The 26,789-nt window shown below is 30.7% G+C and overlaps 6 protein-coding genes and 2 long non-coding RNA genes across 11 annotated transcripts in view; 5 read left to right on the top strand and 3 right to left on the bottom strand.

Annotated features, from left to right (window-relative positions):
• The window catches only part of LOC132911864 (uncharacterized), a 4,591-nt gene extending 444 nt beyond the window's left edge, over positions 1–4,147 (bottom strand). Inside the window, exon 1 of the long non-coding RNA XR_009659095.1 lies at positions 4,101–4,147. This is a non-coding gene — a long non-coding RNA (uncharacterized LOC132911864). The remainder of the gene's footprint in view (positions 1–4,100) is intronic.
• The window catches only part of LOC132911837 (uncharacterized), a 10,036-nt gene extending 1,756 nt beyond the window's left edge, over positions 1–8,280 (top strand). For 2 of the 4 annotated variants that reach the window (XM_060968822.1, XM_060968823.1), the window contains exons 7-15: positions 81–1,175; positions 1,253–1,466; positions 1,548–1,721; positions 1,838–1,952; positions 2,045–2,232; positions 2,319–2,553; positions 2,629–2,795; positions 2,867–3,107; positions 3,214–3,807. In XM_060968822.1, the coding sequence (XP_060824805.1) occupies positions 81–1,175; positions 1,253–1,466; positions 1,548–1,721; positions 1,838–1,952; positions 2,045–2,232; positions 2,319–2,553; positions 2,629–2,795; positions 2,867–3,107; positions 3,214–3,401 (2,617 nt within the window). In that variant the 3' untranslated portion in view covers positions 3,402–3,807. Of the gene's footprint in view, positions 1–80; positions 1,176–1,252; positions 1,467–1,547; positions 1,722–1,837; positions 1,953–2,044; positions 2,233–2,318; positions 2,554–2,628; positions 2,796–2,866; positions 3,108–3,213; positions 3,808–6,424; positions 6,639–6,713; positions 6,900–7,014; positions 7,130–7,221; positions 7,410–7,495 lie in introns of those variants that run through there. The other 2 variants (XM_060968824.1, XM_060968826.1) reach the window with 2 other exon arrangements.
• On the top strand, positions 5,257–23,341 carry LOC132911846 (uncharacterized). Its single transcript, XM_060968844.1, has 6 exons — positions 5,257–6,347; positions 20,721–20,934; positions 21,010–21,177; positions 21,293–21,407; positions 21,505–21,692; positions 21,778–23,341. The coding sequence occupies exons 1-6, from the start codon at positions 5,974–5,976 to the stop codon at positions 22,003–22,005; spliced, it is 1,287 nt and encodes a 428-aa protein (XP_060824827.1). The 5' UTR covers positions 5,257–5,973; the 3' UTR covers positions 22,006–23,341.
• On the top strand, positions 8,123–9,608 carry LOC132911856 (oxysterol-binding protein-related protein 11). Its single transcript, XM_060968856.1, has 2 exons — positions 8,123–8,779; positions 8,884–9,608. Exons 1-2 carry the CDS (start codon positions 8,545–8,547, stop codon positions 9,234–9,236), a joined length of 588 nt encoding a protein of 195 aa, XP_060824839.1. The 5' UTR covers positions 8,123–8,544; the 3' UTR covers positions 9,237–9,608.
• Positions 12,861–13,980, bottom strand: LOC132911865 (uncharacterized). Its single transcript, XR_009659096.1, has 2 exons — positions 13,778–13,980; positions 12,861–13,041 (listed from the first exon to the last, which is right to left on the bottom strand). It is a non-coding gene; the product is annotated as an uncharacterized LOC132911865 (long non-coding RNA).
• Positions 14,006–19,929, top strand: LOC132911845 (uncharacterized). Its single transcript, XM_060968842.1, has 10 exons — positions 14,006–14,093; positions 14,229–14,963; positions 15,073–16,130; positions 16,221–16,434; positions 16,510–16,683; positions 16,799–16,913; positions 17,010–17,194; positions 17,289–17,399; positions 19,345–19,443; positions 19,553–19,929. The coding sequence occupies exons 3-9, from the start codon at positions 15,760–15,762 to the stop codon at positions 19,351–19,353; spliced, it is 1,179 nt and encodes a 392-aa protein (XP_060824825.1). The 5' UTR covers positions 14,006–14,093; positions 14,229–14,963; positions 15,073–15,759; the 3' UTR covers positions 19,354–19,443; positions 19,553–19,929.
• LOC132911844 (uncharacterized) lies at positions 23,157–25,396 on the top strand. Its single transcript, XM_060968841.1, has 4 exons — positions 23,157–23,639; positions 23,696–23,906; positions 24,018–24,857; positions 24,929–25,396. Exons 1-4 carry the CDS (start codon positions 23,395–23,397, stop codon positions 25,166–25,168), a joined length of 1,536 nt encoding a protein of 511 aa, XP_060824824.1. The 5' UTR covers positions 23,157–23,394; the 3' UTR covers positions 25,169–25,396.
• Positions 24,926–26,789, bottom strand: LOC132911847 (tumor protein 63). Its single transcript, XM_060968845.1, has 3 exons — positions 26,596–26,789; positions 26,264–26,492; positions 24,926–26,183 (listed from the first exon to the last, which is right to left on the bottom strand). The coding sequence occupies exons 1-3, from the start codon at positions 26,676–26,678 to the stop codon at positions 25,458–25,460; spliced, it is 1,038 nt and encodes a 345-aa protein (XP_060824828.1). The 5' UTR covers positions 26,679–26,789; the 3' UTR covers positions 24,926–25,457.

Here is a 26,789-nt window from a genome sequence, read left to right as displayed (position 1 = left end):
GTTGATAGTTAAGAAATATATGATACAATTAGAAGGCAGAAATACTTCTGGACTTTTAAATTTTGGTATCTTATTTTTAGAGCTTTAGTAACGACTATCCGTTCTATGCCTGTACTACAATCAAATGATGAACAGCAAAGTTCTCCCAGAAATGTTTCTAATATTCAATTACCTCTTCGGCGGCCAAAAACGAATGCAGTAACAAAATCAATTGAAATAGAAGAAACAAGAAACTGTACAGGAAATAAGTCCTCTTTACAGAAACAACCAAATCGAGAAGAAATTTTCAACAATAAGACTAAAAATCCACAAAAAGTAAATGATCAAGAAAACGATAAAAAATGGCAAAATTTTAGTGTCAATGATATTCAAGTGATAGAGAATGATATATCATTCTCTAAAAATACATTTTTATCAAAAACTGAATTTCAAGATGTAACAATAATTATAAAACAAAATCGTGAATGTTTTGTTCAAAAAGTAGAAGATCAGGATGCTATTTCAAAATTAATGACTGAGTTACAACATGAAGCACAAAAAGCACGAAAAGTGGAACCAATAGTTGGAAATATTTATGCTGTAGAATATGAAAATGTATGGCATAGAGGTATAGTTACATGTTTAAATCCAGTAAAAGTACACTATATAGATTATGGTAATGAAGAAATTGTCGAAACAAATGATTTTCGTAAAATTGATAAATATGAGAATATTCCAAGATTTTGTGCTAAAATTCGATTATCTCAAAAAGCTTGTGAGAAATATAAAAATTTCAAATATGAGGATATAATAAGTGTAAAAATGATATCAGTCGATTCCAACAAAGTAATTAATGTTGAAGTTCAAAATGAGAATGATATATCAACATCAGAAGTAATTCAAACAAATAATGATCGAAATCTAAATACCTCAACCATTGCAAAAGTTGGTGATGAAACTATAGTTTCTTCAGAAATATCCACTAGTAGTAAAGCATTATATTTTTTATGCAAAGAAAAAAGTATAGTGAATGCCCTAACTGTTGGAGAAATTGGTATTCTAGAAATTCATGCAGAAATAAAGAATAATGCTTATGGTATTACATTATTGCCTAATAATGCAGTACCACATTATGAAAAATTAGTGGCCGAATTACCTACAATGTGCACGCAAGCAGCAGAATGTTCAAATCATAGGTAAACAATACCAATATACTATACATTATTTCAACAAATTAAACGTTAATATAGTTTGCAAAATTATTAATTTTTAGACCAAATGTAGGAGATTTAATATGTGGTCAAAGAGCTGACGGAGATTGGCTTAGGGGATATATTTTATCTCTGCAACCATCTTTAAAGATGGCTATAATAGATGAAGCTAGAATAATGCCAATTAATAGGACTGTCACATGCGACAAAGTCTTTTCAGATATTTATGCATTTGGTGTAATATGTGAAGTAACTGATGCTAAACATAAATTTAATGTAAGATTTATAATATCTCATATGCTATTAAATATAATATATGTTAATATATAATCCTAATCTCCCAATTATAACTTCTAGGAAGGTGATGTATGTGAATTTAAAGTAACAGAACAAACAGTTAATAATGAGCAAGGCAGAATTGAAATAGAAATTTTTAAAGAAGAGGTTAAGATAAAAGCTGCTGTAAAGCCTTGGATACCAATGCCTGAACAAAAAGGATTACAGTATGCTGAATTAAAAAATGAATCTGAGGTATGATTTTTGGTTTTAATTTAAATAAAAATAGTTATTATTCTACTATTATTTTATTTATTTCATTATTGCTTTTGGAAAAAGTATCATTTTTTTTATGAAAATCATTTTTTCAGGTATGCCTTACTTCTTATCGAAGTCATATACTTCTATTTGTTCGTTCCTTAGATACTGTAGGTTTGGAACACTATAACCACGTTATGCAAAATGTTGCAAAATGCGCTCAAACATGTACGTAAAATAGTTGATAAGATTTAGTAAGAATTAAACTAACTTTGTATAAACTTGTATAAAATAGAAACTTTTCTTTTTCCTTTCTAAAGCTCCATTTTTAAAAGAACTGCCAGTTGTGGGGCAAATGGTAATAGCTCAGTTTGCTGACGAAAATTATTATCGTGCAATTGTTACTAAGATACAAGATGATAAAATTATAGTTTCATACGTTGATTTTGGTAATACAGAAGTTACAAATATAAAGAAACTTAAGATTTTATCTGATAATTTGAAGGAGGTGGGTTATAATTTAATATATGTATTATAATATAGTTTAAAAGTATTTGTATCTATTTAATCTATTAATCTAATTTTTAAAAAAAGCTCCGATCTTGTGCAACAAAAGTCGTACTAAAAGATGTTCCTAAAGATGTTCCTATGACGAAAGAAGTAAATGATTATCTAGCTCACTTAGTAGGAACTGAAGTTCCTCTGTTATGTACATTTGATGGTATACCTTCCAAAGACGGTGTATATCTGAAATTTCATGATGGAGAAGACATTAATAAAGTGATAAGTAAATTACTTGAGCCGATATCTAAGGAGGCTGCTGAAGCAGGTAATTATTAAGAAATGGATAACAAGTATTTTTAATAAATAATATCATTTAAATTAATATTAATTCCCCTCGCAGATAAAACCTGTTATATGGCGGAGAATGTAAATACTGTTGATTTGGGAAATGTTGGTGATATCATTGAAGCACTTGTATTGCATCCTATTGAAAATGGTTACAGATACGCAATATGTCTCTTAGATTATGATTTAATGACTCATGTTTTTGACATAATGCCAAAGAAGGTAATTTTCGATTTCATAAACTTATATTCTGGCATAATATAAAGTTATATATATGTGTAACGCTTTTACAGATGGCTGCATATTGTGAAACAACTGATTACTATATTCCTCGCGATAATGAGTTATGTCTCGCACTTTATGATGATGGGTGGTATCGTGCTATATGTATAAATCGTAATTACACACCTACAACATGTGCCGTGTTTTTTGTCGATTTTGGAAATACGGAGTTCGTCAGTCATAAAGATTTACGGCTTATGCCCAAAGATTTTACAACACCAGATACGCTTGCAAATATTTGTAACATTATTAGTACGTACAATGTCGACTATTATGTATATTTCAGTCATTATTATTTTAATGTTTAATTATTATACAGTTACAGTTTTTTTTTTTTTTTTTTAACATGATTTCACAGATATCGCACCTACTGATAGCAATGGACGATATTCTTCCCAAATCGAAAAACGAATCTCAGAATTAGTTGTTCCTGATAGTTGTATTAAGATAAAAATTATTGAGCGTGATCTGGAGTGTGGAATGTACAATGTGGAATTACCATTAGTTAAAGCTAAATTAATTGAAGAAGGTTTAATATCAGCTTGAAAAAAAAATGCAACTCATTATGCAAAAGAAGAACGTCTTAGTTATGTATAATGTTTAAAGCTAAAACTGAGATATTTTTAGTTAAAATAGTTAAAACATGATTTGTTTCTTGAAAGTATTTTAATATTTGTAGAAAACATTCCTCACTTTGATATTATTATACCTCCTGTTATTTAGCAATTCAAAAATTTGATATCTTAAACTAAAAATTGCAATATGTCAATCAATTACTATGTAAGATCAGTATTTTTTTAACACTTTTTTTATATTTACTTTTGTCAACATTATGTTTTATTTCCGTGAATCTTCTATATTCAACATACTTTTTGCTAGACTTGTATTTTGTGTACAATTTATAATAAATATGAAATGAAAATAAAGAGTTCGCCCAGTTTAGTTAATTCTATACTGAAAGATAAATTTGTTGACTGTAGTAATCCTTTCACCAATAAAAGTTATAAAGCTTTTATAATTTTATAATAGGTATTTTCTGTGAGTTCAGTACATAATTTAATTGAAGTTATAGCTGATTTAACGATTTATCATTCTAACCTATCGTACAAGCAGCTTAGTAACTTTACTGCTCGATGTGTCTGTTCAGATGACAGATCATTGTAAGCAACTGCCCGATTTAAATAATACGAGGCTTCCAAACGATAGGAATAATAAATAATGAATGTTCAAATAAGACACCCTTACGAGGGTCTATTACATAAGTATACTAATGCCATGAAAGGATGGCAATATCGTCGGTTTATACTTGTATCAGAGACTGGAAAATGTCATGTAATGTAACACCTCATCAGTTACAAGCTCGTTTATTATGGTAACCAAAGTATAATATTTATGTCAGCGTTTATTCATCAATACAGGTTACATATATAATAATTAATTATTATTAATAAGGCGTTCGCTATTAAAACGTAAATGTTTCCGTATAAGTAATACATTTATTCCATTCTGTAAAGAAAACATTTCTTTCGAATTCATATTTATATCTGTTAAAGTAAAAGGAAAAGGTCAAGACTGCAATTCCCTCGGAGAATAAATGTCAATGACACGAAATTAGGTGAAGGTGCACAAGCGAGTGTTTTAACGTGTTTAGAGAACAGACTCGATCAGTTTCATTATTGCATGGCCCTCGTGAACATCATAACATTTACATGTTCGCAATAATAAAAATTTAAATGAATGTAATTAATAGAAAGTCCCGGGAAAACTATGTCTGTCGCATCAATTTCGGAACATCTAACTGAAGTTGCAGGTGATAAGATTTATATGACGGAAAACAGTACGTCAATCGATACAGCCTTTACGGGGGAAATTTGTATAATATTGGAAAATATAAAAAACGAAAACAATCGGTAAATCTTGCGGATTTCATTTAACAAAATCAAAATAGGATCGTTATCCGTGGATGAGCCATATCGAAACCGGGAGTCTTGATTGAGAGGATCATGCTGGACATAGCTAAGAATAAGAAAAACAACGGAATAATTTGTTTTATTTTATCTGTTAAATGTTAGAGTCAGTGATTGTTTAATTATTGTCGATGGAAATGATTTAATAGGATTAACAATAATACAAATAGCGGCTTTAGTGCATCACTATGAAGGATGTGATTTGAAATTATTTATTTGCAGATACATTAACGAAGGAGAACAAAATAAGTCATAGTTGTGAAAGGACCATTGCCAGAAGTGGCCTGCAAACTTGCAGATGCAGATGCAGTAGCTGGAGTGGTCTGTATACTCTGATATTAAATAGTTACTTTATTATTAATGAATTACTCTTTAAATTCGGCTAGATGCACTTTACGATATTTTAGAAAATTAATTATTAAATTCATCTAGACCCGAGTTTTAGAATGCTCAGTTTGTCCGGAAGTCTCACTGTCATCAATTCGTCGGTGTGTTCATGGTCATATCATTTGTGTTGGATGTAGATCGAAAACACGTCAAATCGAACGTCAAATCGTCAAACAGAAGAAAACGTCTGCTAGGATTTTACATGATTGTTTATGATTTATTCATTATCCAACAACGCAAATAGTTCTTAACTAATGCCAGTAAACGTTAATTTAATTGAAGTTTATAGCATTAAAAAACGTGCGATTTATATCTTCGAAATGTATGTCTTATGTAAAGAAATCGAATACGAAATTTGAGAGTGATCACAGTTATTATTTACTAATAATTCCTACGTTTGATCAATAAACTTGTTAAATAAACTTTGTTCATTGCCTCGGCCACGCTGCTGTATAGTTAAAATCGACGCGGTAGCTTTTACCCTCTTGTAGTACAAGATATTTACTCTAGAGTGAGCCACATGCTTATACTGGTTCACAATGTTCATATACTGGTCATGCATGTTTTTCACATTTGTAAGTAGGTCATAATTTTTGATGTTCTTTTTCGATTCTTTCGCAAATTTTCAAAATAGGTTCGGAATAATTTAACTTAAAATTGATAAATACGAGAATATTCCAAGATTTTGTGCTAAAATTCGATTATCTCAAAAAGCTTGTGAGAAATATACAAATTTCAGATACGTGGATATAATACGTGTAAAAATGATATCAGTTGATTTTAACAAAGTAGCTAATGTTGAAGTTAAAAATGAGAATGATATATCAACATCAGAAGTAATTCAAACAAATAATGATCGAAATCTAAATACCTCAACTGTTGCAAAAGTTGATGATGAAACTGTGGTTTCTTCAGAAATATCCACTAGCAATGAAGCATTATACTCTTTCTGTAAAGAAAAAAGTATAGTGAATGCTCTAACTGTTGGAGAAGAGGGTACTATCGAAATTCAGACAGAAATAAAGGAGAATATATATGGTTGTACATTATTGCCTAATAGTTCAGAACCTGATTATGGAAAATTAGTAGTTGATTTGCCTAGAATGTGCTCGCAAATAGCAAAATCTTCAACTCATAGGTAAATACTAGCAATATATTATACATTATTTCAACAAATTAAACGTTAATATAGTTTGTAAAATTATTTAGTTTCAGACCAAATGTAGGAGATTTAATATGTGGTCGAAGAGCTGATGGAGATTGGCTTAGGGGATATGTTGTATCTCACCAACCATCCATGAGAATGGCTATGATAGAGGAAGCTAAAATAGTGCCAATTAATAAGACTGTTAGATGCGATAAAATGTTTTTAGATATTTATGCATTTGGTGCAATTTGTGAAATGCCTAATTCCAGACATAAATTTGAAGTAAGATTTATAATATCTAATATGCTATTAAATATAATGTATGTTACTTCCTAATTTCTCAATTATGACTTCTAGGATGGTGATATGTTTGACTTTGAAGTATCAGACGAAATACATAATACGGAACAAGGCGAATTTCAAATAGTAATTCATGGAGTATTGAAGGATCATACTCGGGAACTAAAAGCTATTGTAAGGCCTTGGATACCAATGCCTGAACAAATAGGATTACAATATGCTGAATTGAAAAATGAATCTGAGGTATGATCCTTGATTTTAATTTAGTTAAAAATATTTATTATTTTACTATTATTTTATTTATTTCACCATTGCTTTCGGACAAAGTATCATTTTTCCATGAAAACCATTTTTTCAGGTATGCCTTACTTCTTATCGAAGTCATGTACATCTGTTTGTTCGTCCCTTAGATACTGCAAGTGTGGAACACTATAACCATGTTATGCAAAATGTTGCAAAATGCGCTCAAACATGTAGGTAAAATAGTTAATAAGATTTAGTAAGAATTAAACTAACTTTGTATAAACTTCTATAAAATAAAAACTTTCTTTTTTCTTTCCTAAAGCTCCATTTTTGAAAGAACTGCCAGTTGTGGGGCAAATGGTAATAGCTCAGTTTGCTGATGAAAATTATTATCGTGCAATTGTTACTAAGATACAAAATGATAGAGTTGTAGTTTCATGTGTTGATTTTGGTAATACAAAAATTACAGATTTAAAGAAACTTCAGATTTTATCTGATAATTTGAAGCAGGTGGGTTATAATTTAATATATGTATTATAATATAGTTTAAAAGTATTTGTATCTGTTTAATCTATTAATCTAATTTTTAAAAAAAGCTCCGATCTTGTACAACAAAAGTCATACTAAAAGATGTTCCTAAAAATGTCCGTATGACGAAAGGAGTGAGTGATTATCTAGCTCACATAGTAAGAACCAAAGTTCCTCTGTTATGTACATTTGACGGTATCCCTTCCATAGATGGTGTACATCTGAAATTTCGTGATGGAAAAAGCATCAATGAAATGATAAGTAAATTATTCGAGCCAATATCTAAGGAAGCTGCTAAAAGGATAGAAAAATGAATCTCAGAGTTAGTTGCTCCCGATATCTGTACTAAAACAAAATTATTAAGCGTGATGTCGTATTTGTGTGTCGTATATAATGTGGAATTACCATTGGTTAAAGCCAAATTAATTGAAAATAGTTTAATATCAGCTTGAGAAAAAAAAATGCAACTCATTATGCAAAAGAAGAACCACTTAGTTATGTATAATGTTTAAAGCTAAAATTGAGATATTTTTAGTTAAAATAGTTAAAACATGATTTGTTTCTTGAAAGTATTTAATATTTGTAGAAGACATTCCACACTTTGATATTATTGTACCTTCTGTTATTTAGCAATTCAAAAATTTGATATCTAAAACTAAAAATTGCAATATGTCAATCAATTACTATGTAAGATCAGTATTTTTTTAACACTTTTTTTATATTTACTTTTGTCAATATTATGTTTTATTTCCGTAAATCTCTATATTCAACACACTTTTTGCGAGATTTGTATTTTGTGTACCATGTATAATGAATATGAAGTGAAAATAAAGAGTTCGCTCAGTGTAGTTAATTCTATACTGAAAGATAAATTTGTCGACTGTGGTAATCTTTTCACTAATTAAAATTATAAACTTTTTATAATTTTATAGTTGGTATTTATTGTGAGTTTAGTAAATAATTTAAATGAAGTTATAGCTGATTTGTCGATTTATCATCCTAACCTATCTTACGATCAGCTGACTAACCTCCTTGATGTGTCTGTTCAGATGACAGATCGCTGTAAGCAACTGTTCGATTTAAATAATACGAGGCTTCCAAACAATAAGAATAATAAATGATGAATGTTCAAATAAGGCACCCTTACGAGGGTCTATTACATAAGTATACTAATGCCATGAAAGGATGGCAATATCGTTGGTTTATACTTAGACCAGAAACTGGAGAATTGCACTATTTTCTAAGCGAATCCGAACGAAATCAACGGCCACGATGTTCGATATATTTAGCTGGTGCAGTGATTGCGCCTAGTGATGAAGATTCTAATACCTTCACCGTTAATTCTGCTACAGGTATTTAGAACTTGTCATGTAAAATAACACCTCACCCTTTACAAGCTCATGTAATATAGTAACGAAAGTATAATACTTAACATAACATTTATGCATCAATATAGGTGATATGATAAAATTAAGAGCCACAGACGCCCGAGCTCGTCAAGAATGGGTTGACAAACTGCGAGCTGTTACAGAAATGTATACCAGAGCAATAGCTAGTAGTCATCCTCCTTTACCTCCAAGAGAACATTCTGCCAATTCCAATAGAAATCCAGTTGCCAAACTGGAAGTTTTAGATGCATTTGCCAATTGTCAGGAGCAATTAAGAAAAGTAGAAAAGCATAATCTTGCATTAGCCCAAACCATTGAGAACTCAAGTTTAAATTTAGATCCTGATTTGTTAGTACTTAAAGCAACTGCACATACTACTTTACATATATTAAATCAATGCCTCAATATATTATATCAGTAACTTATTAGAAATTTTGTTATCATTCATCAAAAACATGAAAGAATTACTTTATCAATTATTATCAGAATGTAATGCATTCCATTTAATTTGTATAGGATATATTTTTAATTTGTTACTGATGATCCAGATGTACGATCTTCCAAGTGGTATGTCAGTGGTATGTAAAGGATTGCTTTCTTATTAATTGCTAGATAGAAACAAATAATTACCACATTTGTAAAATTTTCCAATATAAGGTCTTGCTATGGTGTGGAGTTGTTTCAAACATTTAAATCCATATATATAGATACTAATCTGATTAATATATAATTAAACAAGTGTTTGCGATTATTATATGTACACATGTGAATAAATAATATATTTATATATATAGTAATTAATTGTTATTAATAAGGCGTTCGTTATTAAAACGCAAAGGTTTCCGTATAAGAAACACATATATAATATTCTGTAAAAAAACATTTCCTTTGGATTTATATTTATATCAATGTTGGAATAAAAGGAAGAGATCAAAACTGCAATTTCTTCGGAGAATAAATGTCAAGGACACGAAATTAGGTGAAGGTGGAGAAGCAAGTGCTTTAACATGTTTAGAGAACAGACTCGATCAGTTTCATTATTATATGCATCTGGTAAAGATCATACATTTACATGGTCACAGATTAAAAATTTAAATGAATGTAATTAATAGAAAGTCCCGGGAAAACTATGTCTGTCGCATCAATTTCGGAACATCTAACTGAAGTTGCAGGTGATAAGATTTATATGACGGAAAACAGTATGTCAATCGATACAGCCTTTGAGGGGAAAATTTGTATAATATTGGAAAATACAAAAAACTAAAACAATCGGTAAATCTTGCGGATTTCATTTAACAAAATCAAAGTAGGATCGTTATCCGTGGATGAGCCATATCGAAACCGGGAGTCTTGATTTAGAGGATCATGCTGGACATAGCTAAGAATAAGAAAAACAACGGAATAATCTGTTTTATTTTATCTGTTAAATGTTAGAGTTGGTGATTGTTTAATTATTGTCGATGTAAATGATTTAATAGGACTAACACTAATACAAATAGCGGCTTTAGTCCATCATTATGAAGGATGTGATTTGAAATTATTTATTTGCAGATACATTAACGAATGAGTAAAAAAATGTCATAGCTGTGAAAGGACCATTGCCAGAAGTGGTCTGCAAACTTGAAAATGTAGTAATTGGAGTGGCCTGTATACTCTGATATTAAATAGTTACTTTATTATTAATGAACTATTCTTTAAATTAGGCTAGATGCACTTTACGATATTTTAGAAAATTAATTATTAAATTCATCTAGACCCGAGTTCTAGAATGTTCAGTTTGTCTGGAAAACTCACTGCCACCAATTCCTCGGTGTGCTCAGTCATTTCAATTGTGTTGGATGTAGATCGAAAACACGTCAAATCGGACTTCAAATCGTCAAACAGGAGAAAACGTCTGCTAGGATTTTACATGATTGTTTATGATTTATTCATTATCCAACAACGCAAATAGTTATTAACTAATGCCAGTAAACGTTAATTTACTTGAAGTTTATAGTATTAAAAAACGTGCGATTTATATCTTCGAAATGTATGTTTTATGTAACAAAATCGAATTCGAAATTTGAGAGTGATCACAGTTATTATTTACTAATAATTCCTACGTTTGATCAATAAACTTGTTAAATAAACTTTGTTCATTGCCTCGGCCAGGATGCTGTATGGTTAAAATCGACGCGGTAGCTTTTACCTTACCTGTAGTACAAGATACTTACGGTAGAGTGAGTCACAAACCTATGCTGTTTCAAAATGTTTGTATACTGGTCACACACATTCTCCTATTTCAAATTAGCATGTAGGTGATTATTTTTGGTGTTCTTTTTTGATCCTTTTGTAAATTTTCTGAATGGGTTTGAAATAATTTAACTTAAAATCGATTAATACAAGTACATACCAAGATTTTGTGCTAAAATTCTATCACCTCAAAAAGCTTGTGAAAAATATACAAATTTCAAATACGTGTATATAATACGTGTAAAAATGGCACCGATTGATTCCAACAAAGTAATTAATGTTGAAGTTCAAAATCAGAATGATATGTCAACATCCGAAGTAATTCCGACAAATATTCAAAATCCAAATACCTCAACTATTGTAAAAGTTCATGAGGGAACTGAGGTTTCTTCAGATTTATACGCTTACAATCCAGCATTATATTCTTTCTGCAAAGAAAGAAGTATAGTTAATATTCTAAAAGTTGGAGAAGCGGGTACCCTCGAATTTCAGGCAGAAATAAAGAATGGTGTATATGGTATTACATTATGGCCTGAGAGTGCAGACTCTGATTACGATAGATTATTGGACGAATTAGCATCAGTGATCCCAGAAGCTACTCAATGGTCAAATCGTAGGTAAATAATAGCAATATCCTAAATATTGTTTAAACAAATTAATTAAACAAATTAAACCATAACATACTTTGTAAAGTTATTAATTTTTAGACCAAGTATAGGAGATTTAGTATTTGGTCAAAGGTTGGACGGAGATTGGATTAGGGGATATGTTATATCTGTGTTACCATACTTAAAATTGGCTATGATGGACGAAGCTAGATTAGTGATGGTTACTAACCTTGCTACATGCAATAAACCTATTTCAGATATGTATGCATTTTCTGGAATATGTGAATTATCTGATGCTATACATAAATTTGAGGTAGGACCTATAGTATCTAATATGCTGTTAAATATAATGTATATTATTTCTTAATTTCTCAACTATAATTTCTAGGAAGGTGATGGGGCGCAATTTAAAGTGACAGGTCGAACAGTTAATGGGGAACCAAATGAATTTGATATAAAAATTATTAATAAAGATTATGAGATAAAAGCTACTGTAAAGCCTTGGGTTCCAATGGTGGAACAATTGGGAGTACCATGTGCTGATGTGACTAATGGATCTGAGGTATGATTTTTGGTTTTAATTTAGATAAAAATAGTTATTATTTTACTATTATTTTATTTATTTTAGTATTGCTTTTGTCAAAATATCATTTCTTTATTAAAACCAATTTTTCAGGTATGCGTTACTGGTTATCGAAATCATATACATCTGTACGTTCGTCCCTTAGATACTCTAGGTTTGGCACGCTATAACTATGTTATGCAAAGTGTTGCAAAATGCGCTGAAACATGTATGCAATATGGTTGATAACATTTGATAAGAATTAAACTAATTTTGTATAAACTGGTGTAAAATAGAAATACCTTTTTTTTTTTCTTTTGTAAAGCACCATTTTTAAAAGGACCACCAGCTCTTGGGCATACGGTATTAGCTCAGTCTGCTAATGGAAAATATTATCGTGCATATGTTGCTAAGGTAATAAAAGATAAAGTGCAAGTTATATACCATGATCTTGGTAATACAGAATATGTAGATAGGCAGAAACTTAAGATTTTCCCTGATCGTTTGAAGAAGGTGGGTTACAATTTAATATATGTTTGATCATATATCCTAAAAGTATTTATATCTATTTAATCTATTAATCTAATTTTTAAAATAGCTTGGATATGCTATGTCAAAAGTTCAACTACAAGGTGTTCCTCCAGATATCCCTCCGTTAATATCAATAATTAAAATTTTGGACAACCTAGTGAGAACTAAAGTTACTCTGATATGTACATATGATGGTATACCTACCACAGACGGTGTATATCTGAAATATCCTGACGGAGAAAGCCTTAATAATATTATACTTAATTGTCTCATGCCGAAACCTTGGGAACCTCCTGAGTAAATAGAAAGATGAATCTCATTATTAGTTGTTCCTGATAGTTGTATTAAAAAAAAAATTATTGAGCGTGATCTGGAGTGTGGAATCTACAATGTGGAATTACCATTAGTTAAAGCCAAATTAATTGAAGAAGGTATAATATCAGTTTGAAAAAAAAAACTGCCACTCATGCAAAAGAAGAACCACTAAGTTAGAATGTTTGAAGCTATAATTGAGATATTTTTAGTTAAAATAGTTAAAACATGATTTCTTTCTTGAAAGTATTTTAATATTTGTAGAGGACATTCCACACTTTGATATTATTGTATCTTCTGTTATTTAGCAATTCAGAAATTTGATATCTTAAACTAGAAATTGCAATATGTCAATCAATTACTATGTAAGATCAGTACTTTTTGAACACACTTTTTATCATTATTAATTTTGTCATTTATTTACTTTTCTTATTTATTTATTTTTGTCAATATTATATCTTATTTCCGTGAATCTCTATATTCAACATACTTTTTGCGAGATGTATTTTGTGTACAATTTATAATAAATATGAAGTGAAAATAAAGAGTTCGCCCAGAGTAATTAATTCTATGCTGAAAGATAAATTTGTGGACTGTGGTAATCTGATCACTGATAAAAATTATAAATATTTTATAATTTTATAATAGGCATTTATTGTGAGTTCAGTAACTAATTTAAATGAAGTTGTAGCTGATTTGACGATTTATTATCCTAACCTATCTTATAAGCAGCTTACTAAGCTGCTCGATGTGTCTGTTCAGATGACAGATCGTTGTAAGGAAGTGTCCGTTTTAAATAATACGAGACTTTCAAGCAATAGAAATAATAAATGATGCATGTTGAGACAAGACATTCTTAAGGGGCTCTACAACGTAAGTATACTAATGCCATGAAACGATAGCAATATCGTCGGTTTATACTTGTATCAGAGACTGGAAAATGTCATGTAATGTAACACCTCATCAGTTACAAGCTGGTTTATTATGGTAACCAAAGTATAATATTTATGTCAGCGTTTATTCATCAATACAGGTTACATATATAATAATTAATTATTATTAATAAGGCGTTCGCTATTAAAACGTAAATGTTTCCGTATAAGTAATACATTTATTCCATTCTGTAAAGAAAACATTTCTTTCGAATTCATATTTATATCTGTTAAAGTAAAAGGAAAAGGTCAAGACTGCAATTCCCTCGGAGAATAAATGTCAAGGACACGAAATTAGGTGAAGGTACACAAGCGAGTGCTTTAACGTGTTTAGAGAACAGACTCGATCAGTTTCATTACTGCGTGGCCTTCGTGAACATCATAATATTTACATGTTCACAATAATAAAAATTTAAATGAGTGTAATTAATAGAAAGTCCCGGGAAAACTATGTCTGTCGCATCAATTTCGGAACATCTAACTGAAGTTGCAGGTGATAAGATTTATATGACGGAAAACAGTATGTCAATCGATACAGCCTTTGAGGGGAAAATTTGTATAATATTGGAAAATACAAAAAACTAAAACAATCGGTAAATCTTGCGGATTTCATTTAACAAAATCAAAATAGGATCGTTATCCGTGGATGAGCCATATCGAAACCGGGAGTCTTGATTTAGAGGATCATGCTGGACATAGCTAAGAATAAGAAAAACAACGGAATAATCTGTTTTATTTTATCTGTTAAATGTTAGAGTTGGTGATTGTTTAATTATTGTCGATGTAAATGATTTAATAGGACTAACACTAATACAAATAGCGGCTTTAGTCCATCATTATGAAGGATGTGATTTGAAATTATTTATTTGCAGATACATTAACGAAGGAGAACAAAATAAGTCATAGTTGTGAAAGGACCATTGCCAGAAGTGGCCTGCAAACTTGCAGATGCAGATGCAGTAGCTGGAGTGGTCTGTATACTCTGATATTAAATAGTTACTTTATTATTAATGAATTACTCTAAATTCGGCTAGATGCACTTTACGATATTTTAGAAAATTAATTATTAAATTCATCTAGACCCGAGTTCTAGAATGCTCAGTTTGTCCGGAAGTCTCACTGTCATCAATTCGTCGGTGTGTTCATGGTCATATCATTTGTGTTGGATGTAGATCGAAAACACGTCAAATCGAACGTCAAATCGTCAAACAGAAGAAAACGTCTGCTAGGATTTTACATGATTGTTTATGATTTATTCATTATCCAACAACGCAAATAGTCATTAACTAATGCCAGTAAACGTTAATTTAATTGAAGTTTATAGTATTAAAAAATGTGCGATTTATATCTTCGAAATGTATGTCTTATGTAACGAAATCGAATACGAAATTTGAGAGTTAACACAGTTATTGTTGATCAATAATTCCTACGTTTAATCAATAAACTTGTTAGCCAGGCTGCTATATAGTTAAATTGGGTATTTACACTAGAGTGAGCCACAGGCTTATACTGGTTCAGAATGTTCGTACGCTGATCAGGTTCACACCTATGTTCTCCTTTTTCGGATTCGTAAGTAACTGATAATTTTTTATATTCTTTTTGGATCTTTTCGCAAATCTTCAGAATAGGTTTGGAATAATTTAACTTAAAATTGATTAATACAAGTATATTCCAAGATTTTGTGCTAAAATTCGATTATCTCAGTCGATTTCTCATCTTTGTGAGAAATATACAAATTTCAAATACGTGGATCTAATACGTGTAAAAATGGCAGCGATTCCTTTCAAAGAAGCTTACACTATTGAACATGAATATGAGAATGATAGTTCATCAGAAGTAAATTTTGAGACAAATGATGGTGAAACTCCAAATACACCAGATCTCTCAGATATTGAGGAAGCTATACTTAATACAGATTTATTCGCTTTCGATCCATCGAAATGTTCTTTCTGCAAAGATAAAAGTATAGTTAATATTCTAAATGTTGGAGAATCGGGTACCCTCGAATTTCAAACAGAAATAAAGAATGGTGTATATGGTATTACATTATGGCCTGAGAGTACAGACGATGATTATGAGAAGTTATTAGACGAAATGGATATAGTGATCCCCGAAACTCATGAATGGTCAAATCGTAGGTAAATAATAGCGATATCCTATACATTGTTTAAACAAATTAATGAAACAAATCAAACGTTAATATACTTTGTAAAATTATTAATTTTTAGACCAAAAATAGGAGATTTAGTATTTGGTAAAAGGTATGACGGAGATTGGATTAGGGGATATATTATATCTGTGCTGCCACACTTAAAACTGGCTATGATCGACGAAGCTAAAGTAGTGCACGTTTCTAACATTGCTTCATGCAATAAACCTATTTCAGATATGTATGCATTTTCTGGAGTATGTGAATTATCTGATACTACACATAAATTTGTGGTAGGACCTATAGTATCTAATATGCTGTTAAATATAATGTATATTATTTCTTAATTTCTCAACTATAATTTCTAGGAAGGTGATGGGGCGCAATTTAAAGTGACAGGTCGAACAGTTAATGGGGAACCAAATGAATTTGATATAAAAATTATTAATAAAGATTATGAGATAAAAGCTACTGTAAAGCCTTGGGTTCCAATGGTGGAACAAATGGGAGTAGCATGTGGTGAAGTACCTGATGAATGTGAGGTATGATTTTTGATTTTAATTTAGATCAAAATAATTATTACCTTACTATTATTTTATTCACTTTACTATTGCTTTTGGTCAAAGTATCATTTCTTTATTAAAACCATGTTTTCAGGTAATCGTTACTGGTTATCGAAATCATTTATTTATGTACATTCGTCCTGCAGATGCTATGGGTACGGCACGCTATAATTTTATTATGGATACTGTTGCACAAATCGCTGAGAGATGTACGTAATAAGGATGATAACATTTGATAAGAATTAAACTAACTTTATATAAACTCGTATAAAATAGAAATACCTTTATTTTTTTCTTTTCTAAAGCGCCAATTTTAGAAGACCCAAATGTTGCGCAGTCGGCAATAGCACTGGCTCCTGACGGCAAGTATTATCGTGGATATATTACCAAGGTAGACGAATATAGAGTGCAAATTATGTACCATGATCTTGGTCGTAGGGAATTTGTAGATAGGAAGACACTTAGGGTTTATCCTGAATTTTTGAAGAAGGTAAGTTATAATTTAATATATGTTTGATAATTTATTTTAAAAGTATTTATATCTATTTAATCTATTTAATCTATTAATCTAATTTTTAAAATAGCTTGGATATTCTATTACGAAAGTCTATCTACGAGATGTTCCTAAAGATATCCCTCCGTTCATGCCAATAGTTAGAATTCTGGACGACCTAGTAGAAAATGAAGTTCGTTTGGTATGTTCATTTCATGGTGTACCTACCATAGAAGGTGTATATCTGAAATATCCTAACGGAGAAACCGTTAATGGAAAGATATTGGATTCTCTCGAACCATACAGAATCAAGGGACCTTCTGAGTAAATAGAAAAAAGAATCTCAGGATTAGTTCCTCCCGATAGCTGTATCAAAAACAAAAATTTTTAAGCGTGATGTCGTATCTGTGTGTCGTATATAATATGGAATTATCATTGGTTAAAGCCAAATTAATTGGAGAATGTCAAAAATCAGCACGGGAAGAAAAAAACAAAAAAATAGAAAAATGCAACTCATTATGCAAAAAGAGAACATATTAGTTATAATGTTTGAAGCTAGAATTGAGATATTTTTAGTTAAAATAGTTAAAACATGATGTTTCTTGAAAGTATTTTAATATTTTTAGAAGACATTCCACACCTTGATATTATTGCACAGTTTGTTATTTGTTATTTAACAGTTCAAAAATTTGATATCTTAAGTTAGAAATTGCAATATGTCACTCAATTACTATGTAAGGTCAGTACTTTTTGAACACTTTTTTTTTTATATTTACTTTTGTCAATATTATGTTTTATTTCCTTGAATCTTCTATATTCAACATACTTTTTGCTAGACTTGTATTTTGTGTACAATTTATAATAAATATGAAGTGAAAATAAAGAGTTCACCCAGTGTAGTTAATTCTATACTGAAAGATAAATTTGCTGACTGTGGTAATCCTTTCAATAATAAAAGTTATAAAGCTTTTATAATTTTATAATAGGTATTTTCTGTGAGTTCAGTACAAAATTTAATTGAAGTTATAGCTGATTTAACGATTTATCATTCTAACCTATCTTACAAGCAGCTTCCTAAGCTGCTCGATATGTCTGTTCAGCTGACAGATCGTTGTAAGCAACTGTCCGATTTAAATAATACGAGACTTTCAAACAATAGAAATAATAAATGATGCATGTTCGAATAATACACCCTTACGGGGGTCTATTACATAAGTATAGTAATGCCATGAAAGGATAGCAATACCGTTGGTTTATACTGGTATCAGAGACTGGAGAATGTCATGTAATGTAACACCTCATCAGTTACAAGCTCGTTTATTATGGTAACCAAAGCATAATACTTATGTCAGCGTTTATTCATCAATACAGGTTATATATATAATAATTAATTATTATCAATAAGGCGTTCGTTATTAAAACGTAAATGTTTCCGTATAAGTAATACATTTATTCCATTCTGTAAAGAAATCATTTCTTTCGAATTCATATTTATATCAATGTTAAAGTAAAAGGAAAAGGTCAAGACTGCAATTCCCTCGGAGAATAAATAATGTCAAGGACACGAAATTAGGTGAAGGTGCACAAGCGAGTGTTTTAACGTGTTTAGAGAACAGATTCGATCAGTTTCATTATTGCGTGGCCCCCGTGTACATCATAATATTTACATGTTCACAATAATACAAATTTAAATGAATGTAATTAATAGAAAGTCCCGGGAAAACTACGTCTGTCGCATCAATTTCGGAACATCTAACTGAAGTTGCAGGTGATAAGATTTATATGACGGAAAACAGTATGTCAATCGATACAGCCTTTGAGGGGAAAATTTGTATAATATTGGAAAATACAAAAAACTAAAACAATCGGTAAATCTTGCGGATTTCATTTAACAAAATCAAAGTAGGATTGTTATCCGTGGATGAGCCATATCGAAACCGGGAGTCTTGATTTAGAGGATCATGCTGGACATAGCTAAGAATAAGAAAAACAACGGAATAATCTGTTTCATTTTATCTGTTAAATGTTAGAGTTGGTGATTGTTTAATTATTGTCGATGTAAATGATTTAATAGGACTAACACTAATACAAATAGCGGCTTTAGTCCATCATTATGAAGGATGTGATTTGAAATTATTTATTTGCAGATACATTAACGAAGGAGAACAAAATAAGTCATAGTTGTGAAAGGACCATTGCCAGAAGTGGCCTGCAAACTTGCAGATGCAGATGCAGTAGCTGGAGTGGTCTGTATACTCTGATATTAAATAGTTACTTTATTATTAATGAATTACTCTAAATTCGGCTAGATGCACTTTACGATATTTTAGAAAATTAATTATTAAATTCATCTAGACCCGAGTTCTAGAATGCTCAGTTTGTCCGGAAGTCTCACTGTCATCAATTCGTCGGTGTGTTCATGGTCATATCATTTGTGTTGGATGTAGATCGAAAACACGTCAAATCGAACGTCAAATCGTCAAACAGAAGAAAACGTCTGCTAGGATTTTACATGATTGTTTATGATTTATTCATTATCCAACAACGCAAATAGTTCTTAACTAATGCCAGTAAACGTTAATTTAATTGAAGTTTATAGCATTAAAAAACGTGCGATTTATATCTTCGAAATGTATGTCTTATGTAACGAAATCGAATACGAAATTGGAGAGTGATCACAGTTATTATTGACTAATAATTCCTACGTTTGATCAATAAACTTGTTAAATAAACTTTGTTCATTGCCTCGGCCACGCTGCTGTATAGTTAAAATCGACGCGGTAGCTTTTACCCTCTTGTAGTACAAGATATTTACGCTAGAGTGAGCTACAGGCTTATACTGGTTCACAATGTTCATATACTGGTAACACATGTTCTCCCTATTTCAGATTCATAAGTGGGTGATAATTTTTGATCGTTTTGGGTCCTTTCGCAAATTTTCAAAATAGATTTGGAATAATTTAACTTAAAATTGATTAATACAAGTATATTCCAAGATTTTGTGCTAAAATTCGATTGTCACAAAAAGCTTGTGAGAAATATACAAATTTCAAATACGAGGATATAATACGTGGAAAAATGACATCGATTGATTCCAGCGAAATAACTGATGTTAAAATTCAAAATCAGAATGATAGCTCAACATCAGAAGTAATTCTGACAAATAATGTTCAAAATTCAAGTACCTCAACTATTGCAAAAGTTGACGAGAAAACTGTGTTTACCTCAGAAATGTCCACTAGCAATAAAGCATTATATTCTTTATGGAAGAAAAATAGTATAGTTGATACTCTAATCATTGGAGATTTAGGTACTCTCGAAATTCAGGCAGTACTAAAAAATAATACGTACGGTATTACATTATTGCCTAATAAAGCAGAAGATCATTTTGATAAATTAATGGGCATATTAACTAATATAGAAAATGCTCAAAGACCAAAACATAGGTAAATAATAGCAATGTGCTACATATTATTTCAACAAATTAAATGTTAATATAGTTTGTGAAATTATTAATTTTTAGACCAAATGTAGGAGATTTAATATGTGGTCAAAAAATGAATGAAGAATGGGTTAGGGGATATATTGTATCTCAGCTACCATACCTAAAAGTGGCTGTTATAGACGAAGCTGTAATGGCAACAATTAATAACATTACTACATGCGATGAAATCTCTTCAGATTTTTGTGCATTTGGTGCACTATGTGAAGTAACTGATGCTGGGCATAAATTTGAAGTAAGATCTGTAATATCTAATATGCTATTAAATATAATGTATATTATTTCTTAATTTCTCGACTATAACTTCTAGGAAGGTGATGTATATGAGTTTAAAGTAACAGGCCAGACAAATAATAACGAGCAAGGCGGATATGAAATATTAATTCTTACGGATGAGGTAAAAGCTACTGTAAAACCTTGGATTCCAACGCCGGAACAATTGGGAGTACCATGTGCTGAAGTGGATAATGAAACTGAAGTATGATTTTTGGTTTTAATTTAGATAAAAATAGTTGTTATTTTACTATTATTTTATTTACTTTACTATTGCTTTTGGTCAAAGTATCATTTCTTTATTAAAACCATGTTTTCAGGTAATCGTTACTGGTTATCGAAATCATATACATCTGTATGTTCGTCCCATAAATACTGTAGGTTTGGAACACTATAACCATGTTATGCAACTTGTTGCACAATGCGCTGAAACATGTATGCAATATGGTTGATAACATTTGATAAGAATTAAACTAATTTTGTATAAGATAGTATAAAATAAAAATATCTTTTTTTTTTTTCTTTTCTAAAGCACCATTTTTAAAAGAACCACCAGCTATTGGGGATATAGTAATAGCTCAGTCTGCTGACAAAAAATATTATCGTGCATTTGTTACTAGGGTAGAAGATGGTAATATTACAACTTTATATCTTGATGTTGGTAAAAAAGAAGTTACAGATATGAAGAAGCTTAAGATTATACCTGATGATTTGAAGGAGGTGGGTTATAATTTAATATATGTATGATAATGTAGTTTAGAAGCATTCATATCTATTTAATCTATTAATCCGTTTTTTAATAAAGTTCCAATATTGTATGACAAAGGTCATACTAAGAGATGTTCCTAGAGATATTCCTCTGTTGGAAGAAATAGATGAATTTCTGGCTTGCATAGTGACAAATGAAATTCCTCTGTTATGTACATATGATGGTATACCTTCCTTAGACGGTGTATATCTGAAATTTTTTGATGGAGACACCCTTAATAATATGATATGTAAATTTATCAAACCTAAGGGAGCTGCTGAGTAAATAGAAAAATGAACCTCAGAATTAGTTCCTCCCAATACCTGTATTAAAGTAAAAATTATTGAGCATGATCTGGAACCTGGAATGTATAATGTGAAATTAACATTGGTTAAAGCCAAGTTAATTGAAGAATGTTTAATATCAGCTCAGGGGGAAAAGAAGAAACACAAAAAGAAAACATGCATCTTATTATGCAAAAAGAGAACATATTATTTATAATGTTTGAAGCTAGAATTGAGATATTTTTAGTTAAAATAGTTAAAACATGATGTTTCTTGAAAGTATTTTAATATTTTTAGAAGACATTCCACACCTTGATATTATTGCACCTTTTGTTATTTAACAGTTCAAAAATTTGATATCTTAAGTTAGAAATTGCAATGTGTCACTCAATTACTATGTAAGGTCAGTACTTTTTGAACACATTTTTTGTATTTACTTTTGTCAATATTATGTTTTATTTCCGTGAATCTCTATATTCTACATACCTTTTGCGAGACCTTTATTTTGTGTACAATTTACAATAAATATTAAGTGAAAATAAAGAGTTCGCTCAGTGTACTTAATTCCATACTGAAAGATGAATTTGTTGATTGTGATAATCCTTTCACTAATAAAACTTATGAAGTTTTAGAAGTTAATTTTATAATAGGTATTTTCTGTGAGTTCAGTACATAATTTAATTGAAGTTATAGCTGATTTAACGATTTATCATTCTAACCTATCTTACAAGCAGCTTACTAAGCTTACTGCTCGATGTGTCTGTTCAGATGACAGATCATTGTAAGCAACTGCCCGATTTAAATAATACGAGGCTTCCAAACGATAGGAATAATAAATAATGAATGTTCAAATAAGACACCCTTACGAGGGTCTATTGCATAAGTATACTAATGCCATGAAAGGATGGCAATATCGTCGGTTTATACTTGTATCAGAGACTGGAAAATGTCATGTAATGTAACACCTCATCAGTTACAAGCTCGTTTATTATGGTAACCAAAGTAAAATACTTATGTCAGCGTTTATTCATCAATACAGGTTACATATATAATAATTAATTATTATTAATAAGACGTTCGCTATTAAAACGTAAATGTTTCCGTATAAGTAATACATTTATTCCATTCTGTAAAGAAAACATTTCTTTCGAATTCATATTTATATCAATGTTAAAGTAAAAGGAAAAGGTCAAGACTGCAATTCCCTCGGAGAATAAATGTCAAGGACACGAAATTAGGTGAAGGTGCACAAGCGAGTGTTTTAACGTGTTTAGAGAACAGACTCGATCAGTTTCATTATTGCGTGGCCCTCGTGAACATCATAACATTTACATGTTCGCAATAATAAAAATTTAAATGAGTGTAATTAATAGAAAGTCCAGGGAAAACTATGTCTGTCGCATCAATTTCGGAACATTTAACTGAAGTTGCAGGTGATAAGATTTATATGACGGAAAACAGTACGTCAATCGATACAGCCTTTACGGGGGAAATTTGTATAATATTGGAAAATATAAAAGAAACGAAAGCAATTGGTAAATCTTGCGGATTTCATTTAACAAGATCAAAGTGGGATCCTTATCCGTGGATAAGCCATATCGAAACCGGGAGTATTGCCGATCATGCTGGACTTAGGTAAGAATAAGAGAAACAACGGAATAATCTGTTTTATTTCGTCTGTTAAATTTTAGAGCTGGAGATTGTTTAATTAGTATCGATGGAAAGGACATAATAGGATTAAAAGTAAAACAAATAGCGGCTTTAATCCATAATTATGAGGGATGTGATTTAAAATTATTTATTTGGAGATACATTAACGAAGGAGAAAATGAAACAGGAATAGCTGTGAAAGGACCACTGCCTGAAGTGGCCTGTAAACTTGCAAATGCAGTAGCTGGAGTGGTCTGTATACTCTGACATTAGATAGTTTCTTTATTATTAAAGACTTATTCTTTAAATTTGTCTAGATACACTTTACGACATTTTAGAAAAATAATTATTAAATTCATTTAGACACGAGCTCTGGAATGCCCAGTTTGTCTGGAAAGCTCACTGCCTCCAGTTTCTCAATGTGTTCATGGTCATATCATTTGTGTTGGATGTAGATCGAAGACACACCGTTGCCCGATTTGTAGAGTTAAACTGGGTCAAGGAAGGTGTTTGCTGGCGGATAAACTTCACAAGTTATTTCAGGACATTTTTGACATAAAAGGCAATGTAAATAACAATGCAGAATGTCATACGGGAAATCTTCAAGATCGGCTTTTTGGTAAAAACAAGAGGAAAGAATTAAAACAAACAGCAGAGAAACATGATTTTACAAATGCGAAAACACGTCTATTATTATTAAGCAAAGTATTTCGCGGTGGATTGGAGAAAGCTGCTTCAGCGGATAATTTAACAATAGTTTCCAATGAAAAGCCAAATGCAAATACTGCAGCTGTAAATTTAAATCCTGATGAACATGCAAGTTTGTATGATCGAACAAAATCTGCAAGTACTGGAGAATTGTCAAAAGAGACTATGAAAGATGTTGACAATCATTTGCAAACTGATGCAACTGTTACCTTAATATCAAGTAGTAATAGTTTAATGTCAAATGTATCTCCCACACCAATTTGGGGAGGCTCTATAGATTCTATAACCTGTACCCAAATAATGTGTCCTCTTTCAAGGCAAAGTGGATGTAAAAGTATTATTACACCTGATACAGTATTGGAACATTTGAGTGGAATTCATGAACTACCACAAGTTCATTTTTATTCTATTTGCGCTAAACTTCCAGTACCTCTTCCATTTGGTTCAAAAGCTGTTTACATATTACACTGTGGTGAAGATCTCTTTTTCTTTCAGGTATATTTTTTAAGCTCAATACAGTTATTTATTTCGTATACAAAATAATGTTATCAATCATAAATATACAGCGTGAAGATGAAATTGTTTGGATCAGTAGTACCAGAGGGGGGAAAATACCATGGGAATGGACTCTATATGGTAAAGGGCAGAATGGTACTGAGATAAAAATGCGTAGAAGTGTTGCAAGTCTTATGAATCCTATGATGTTAACATCCCAACACATTGCCCCCTTACCAAATGCTTTGTTATTGTACACATTGGACATTCAACTAATAGAATGTCATTCAAATGAACAGTTAGAGATATAGAATATACATAAAAGCTATTAAAAATTAAAAAGTACATTATATTCTAGTGTAAAAGATATACAGTATCACAATATTATTAATATATATATATATATTACGGTGCATTACAGAATGAACTATAAAAAAGCATAGTCATCTATTAAGATCAACATGCAGTAACAAATGAAATTATTAAAATATACATTATTAACTTTGTAAAATATATAAATAGATAGCATATTATAAAACTATGTTTCTTGTTTTTTTTAAACATATATGTGAAAGATACAGCATTCATGCAAATATGCATTTAGGGAGTTTTACGCAATATATCATCCATGTACGGTTTAAAAAAATCAAGCTGACCAGTTTTTATTGCTTGACCTGCCATGATGTCATATGCATACTTTAATACAGCCAAATAGTTTTCTTTCCCAACAATATTTAATTGAACATTGAAGACATGTGTATCACAGGAAGGCATCATTTTTTTTCCAACTGGTATACAAAGTTTTCTTTTTTTTATATCAGGTTGTACATCTGTTACTTCAGCTTCTTCTTTCTTCTTATCTCTTTTGGGACAACTACAAACTCTAACAGGAAGTCTTTGTCGACCCAAAATTCTTCTATTACAATTTTCCAAAGTAAAAATTAGTTCTGTTGGTCTGCGATTCATTCCAGATGGACAACTGTTTTTACATAAAAATTTGAAGCACACTGGAACATATTGAGAACCAGGTTGTGGTCTATTAAGGGGTACCACTATAGACAGATGTTCACTTCTTTCTTCATACATGGTAAGATGGTGTGTAGAACGAACAACATGTTTGATCACTCTGGGTGCTACATCTCTATTACTTGGATTATTTGGTGCCATGTGATTATGACATCTTCTAACTGGATCACTAGCGTACTGATCTAAACTAAAAACCATGGCGGTACGTAACAGAAGACCATCTTCAGGTGGTTCCCACTTAAAACGTAATGGCAGTGTTTCTTCCATGTTAATAAATACTTTTTTTAATACTTGTGAATACTATATAAAATGAATAAACTTAAATTACATATTTGAGACATTATTGTATGTAATTAATAACAGTTTAATTATATACTTACTACCCAATTTTTACTGGAATCCAGATTACCCAGTGAAACCTGAAAATTATAACGACCAGGAAACTCTTCTTTTATTGGAATGGCAGGATCAAGTTCTTGAAAATACTCTTCATCTTGTTCTTCTTCTTCATCTTTCATTTGCTTGTTAGATTCCAAATATTGTTGTGGCAAATCGTACTTTTCCTCCATTTCTTCTGTTATACTTTGCATCCAAGATCCACTAAATCCACTAAATAAAGCAACATAACATGTAATATATTAATACAAGCGAAAACTAAAATATCGATATGCATGAGAATGCAATATAATAATTATATATCAACACTTCTTACATATCCTTTACTAGTGCCTTATATTCTTCTTCGCCTAATATATCAGACTCTTGTGAGTCTGAAAACCCATTTGCAGTAGTCATATTCCATCAAATATTTGCTAGATTTGTCACAACAAACCCATATATAAATATAAATCACGTTACGGTGAAAGAGACGCCATTTGTATCCGCGGGAAAATCATTCGTTGAAAT

The sequence above is a fragment of the Bombus pascuorum genome, chromosome 11 (genome assembly GCF_905332965.1).
Source record: "Bombus pascuorum chromosome 11, iyBomPasc1.1, whole genome shotgun sequence".
Taxonomy (NCBI): Eukaryota; Metazoa; Arthropoda; class Insecta; order Hymenoptera; family Apidae; genus Bombus; species Bombus pascuorum.
The sequence above is the reverse complement of the archived record's forward strand: the minus strand, read 5'-3'. Positions and strand labels throughout refer to the sequence as shown.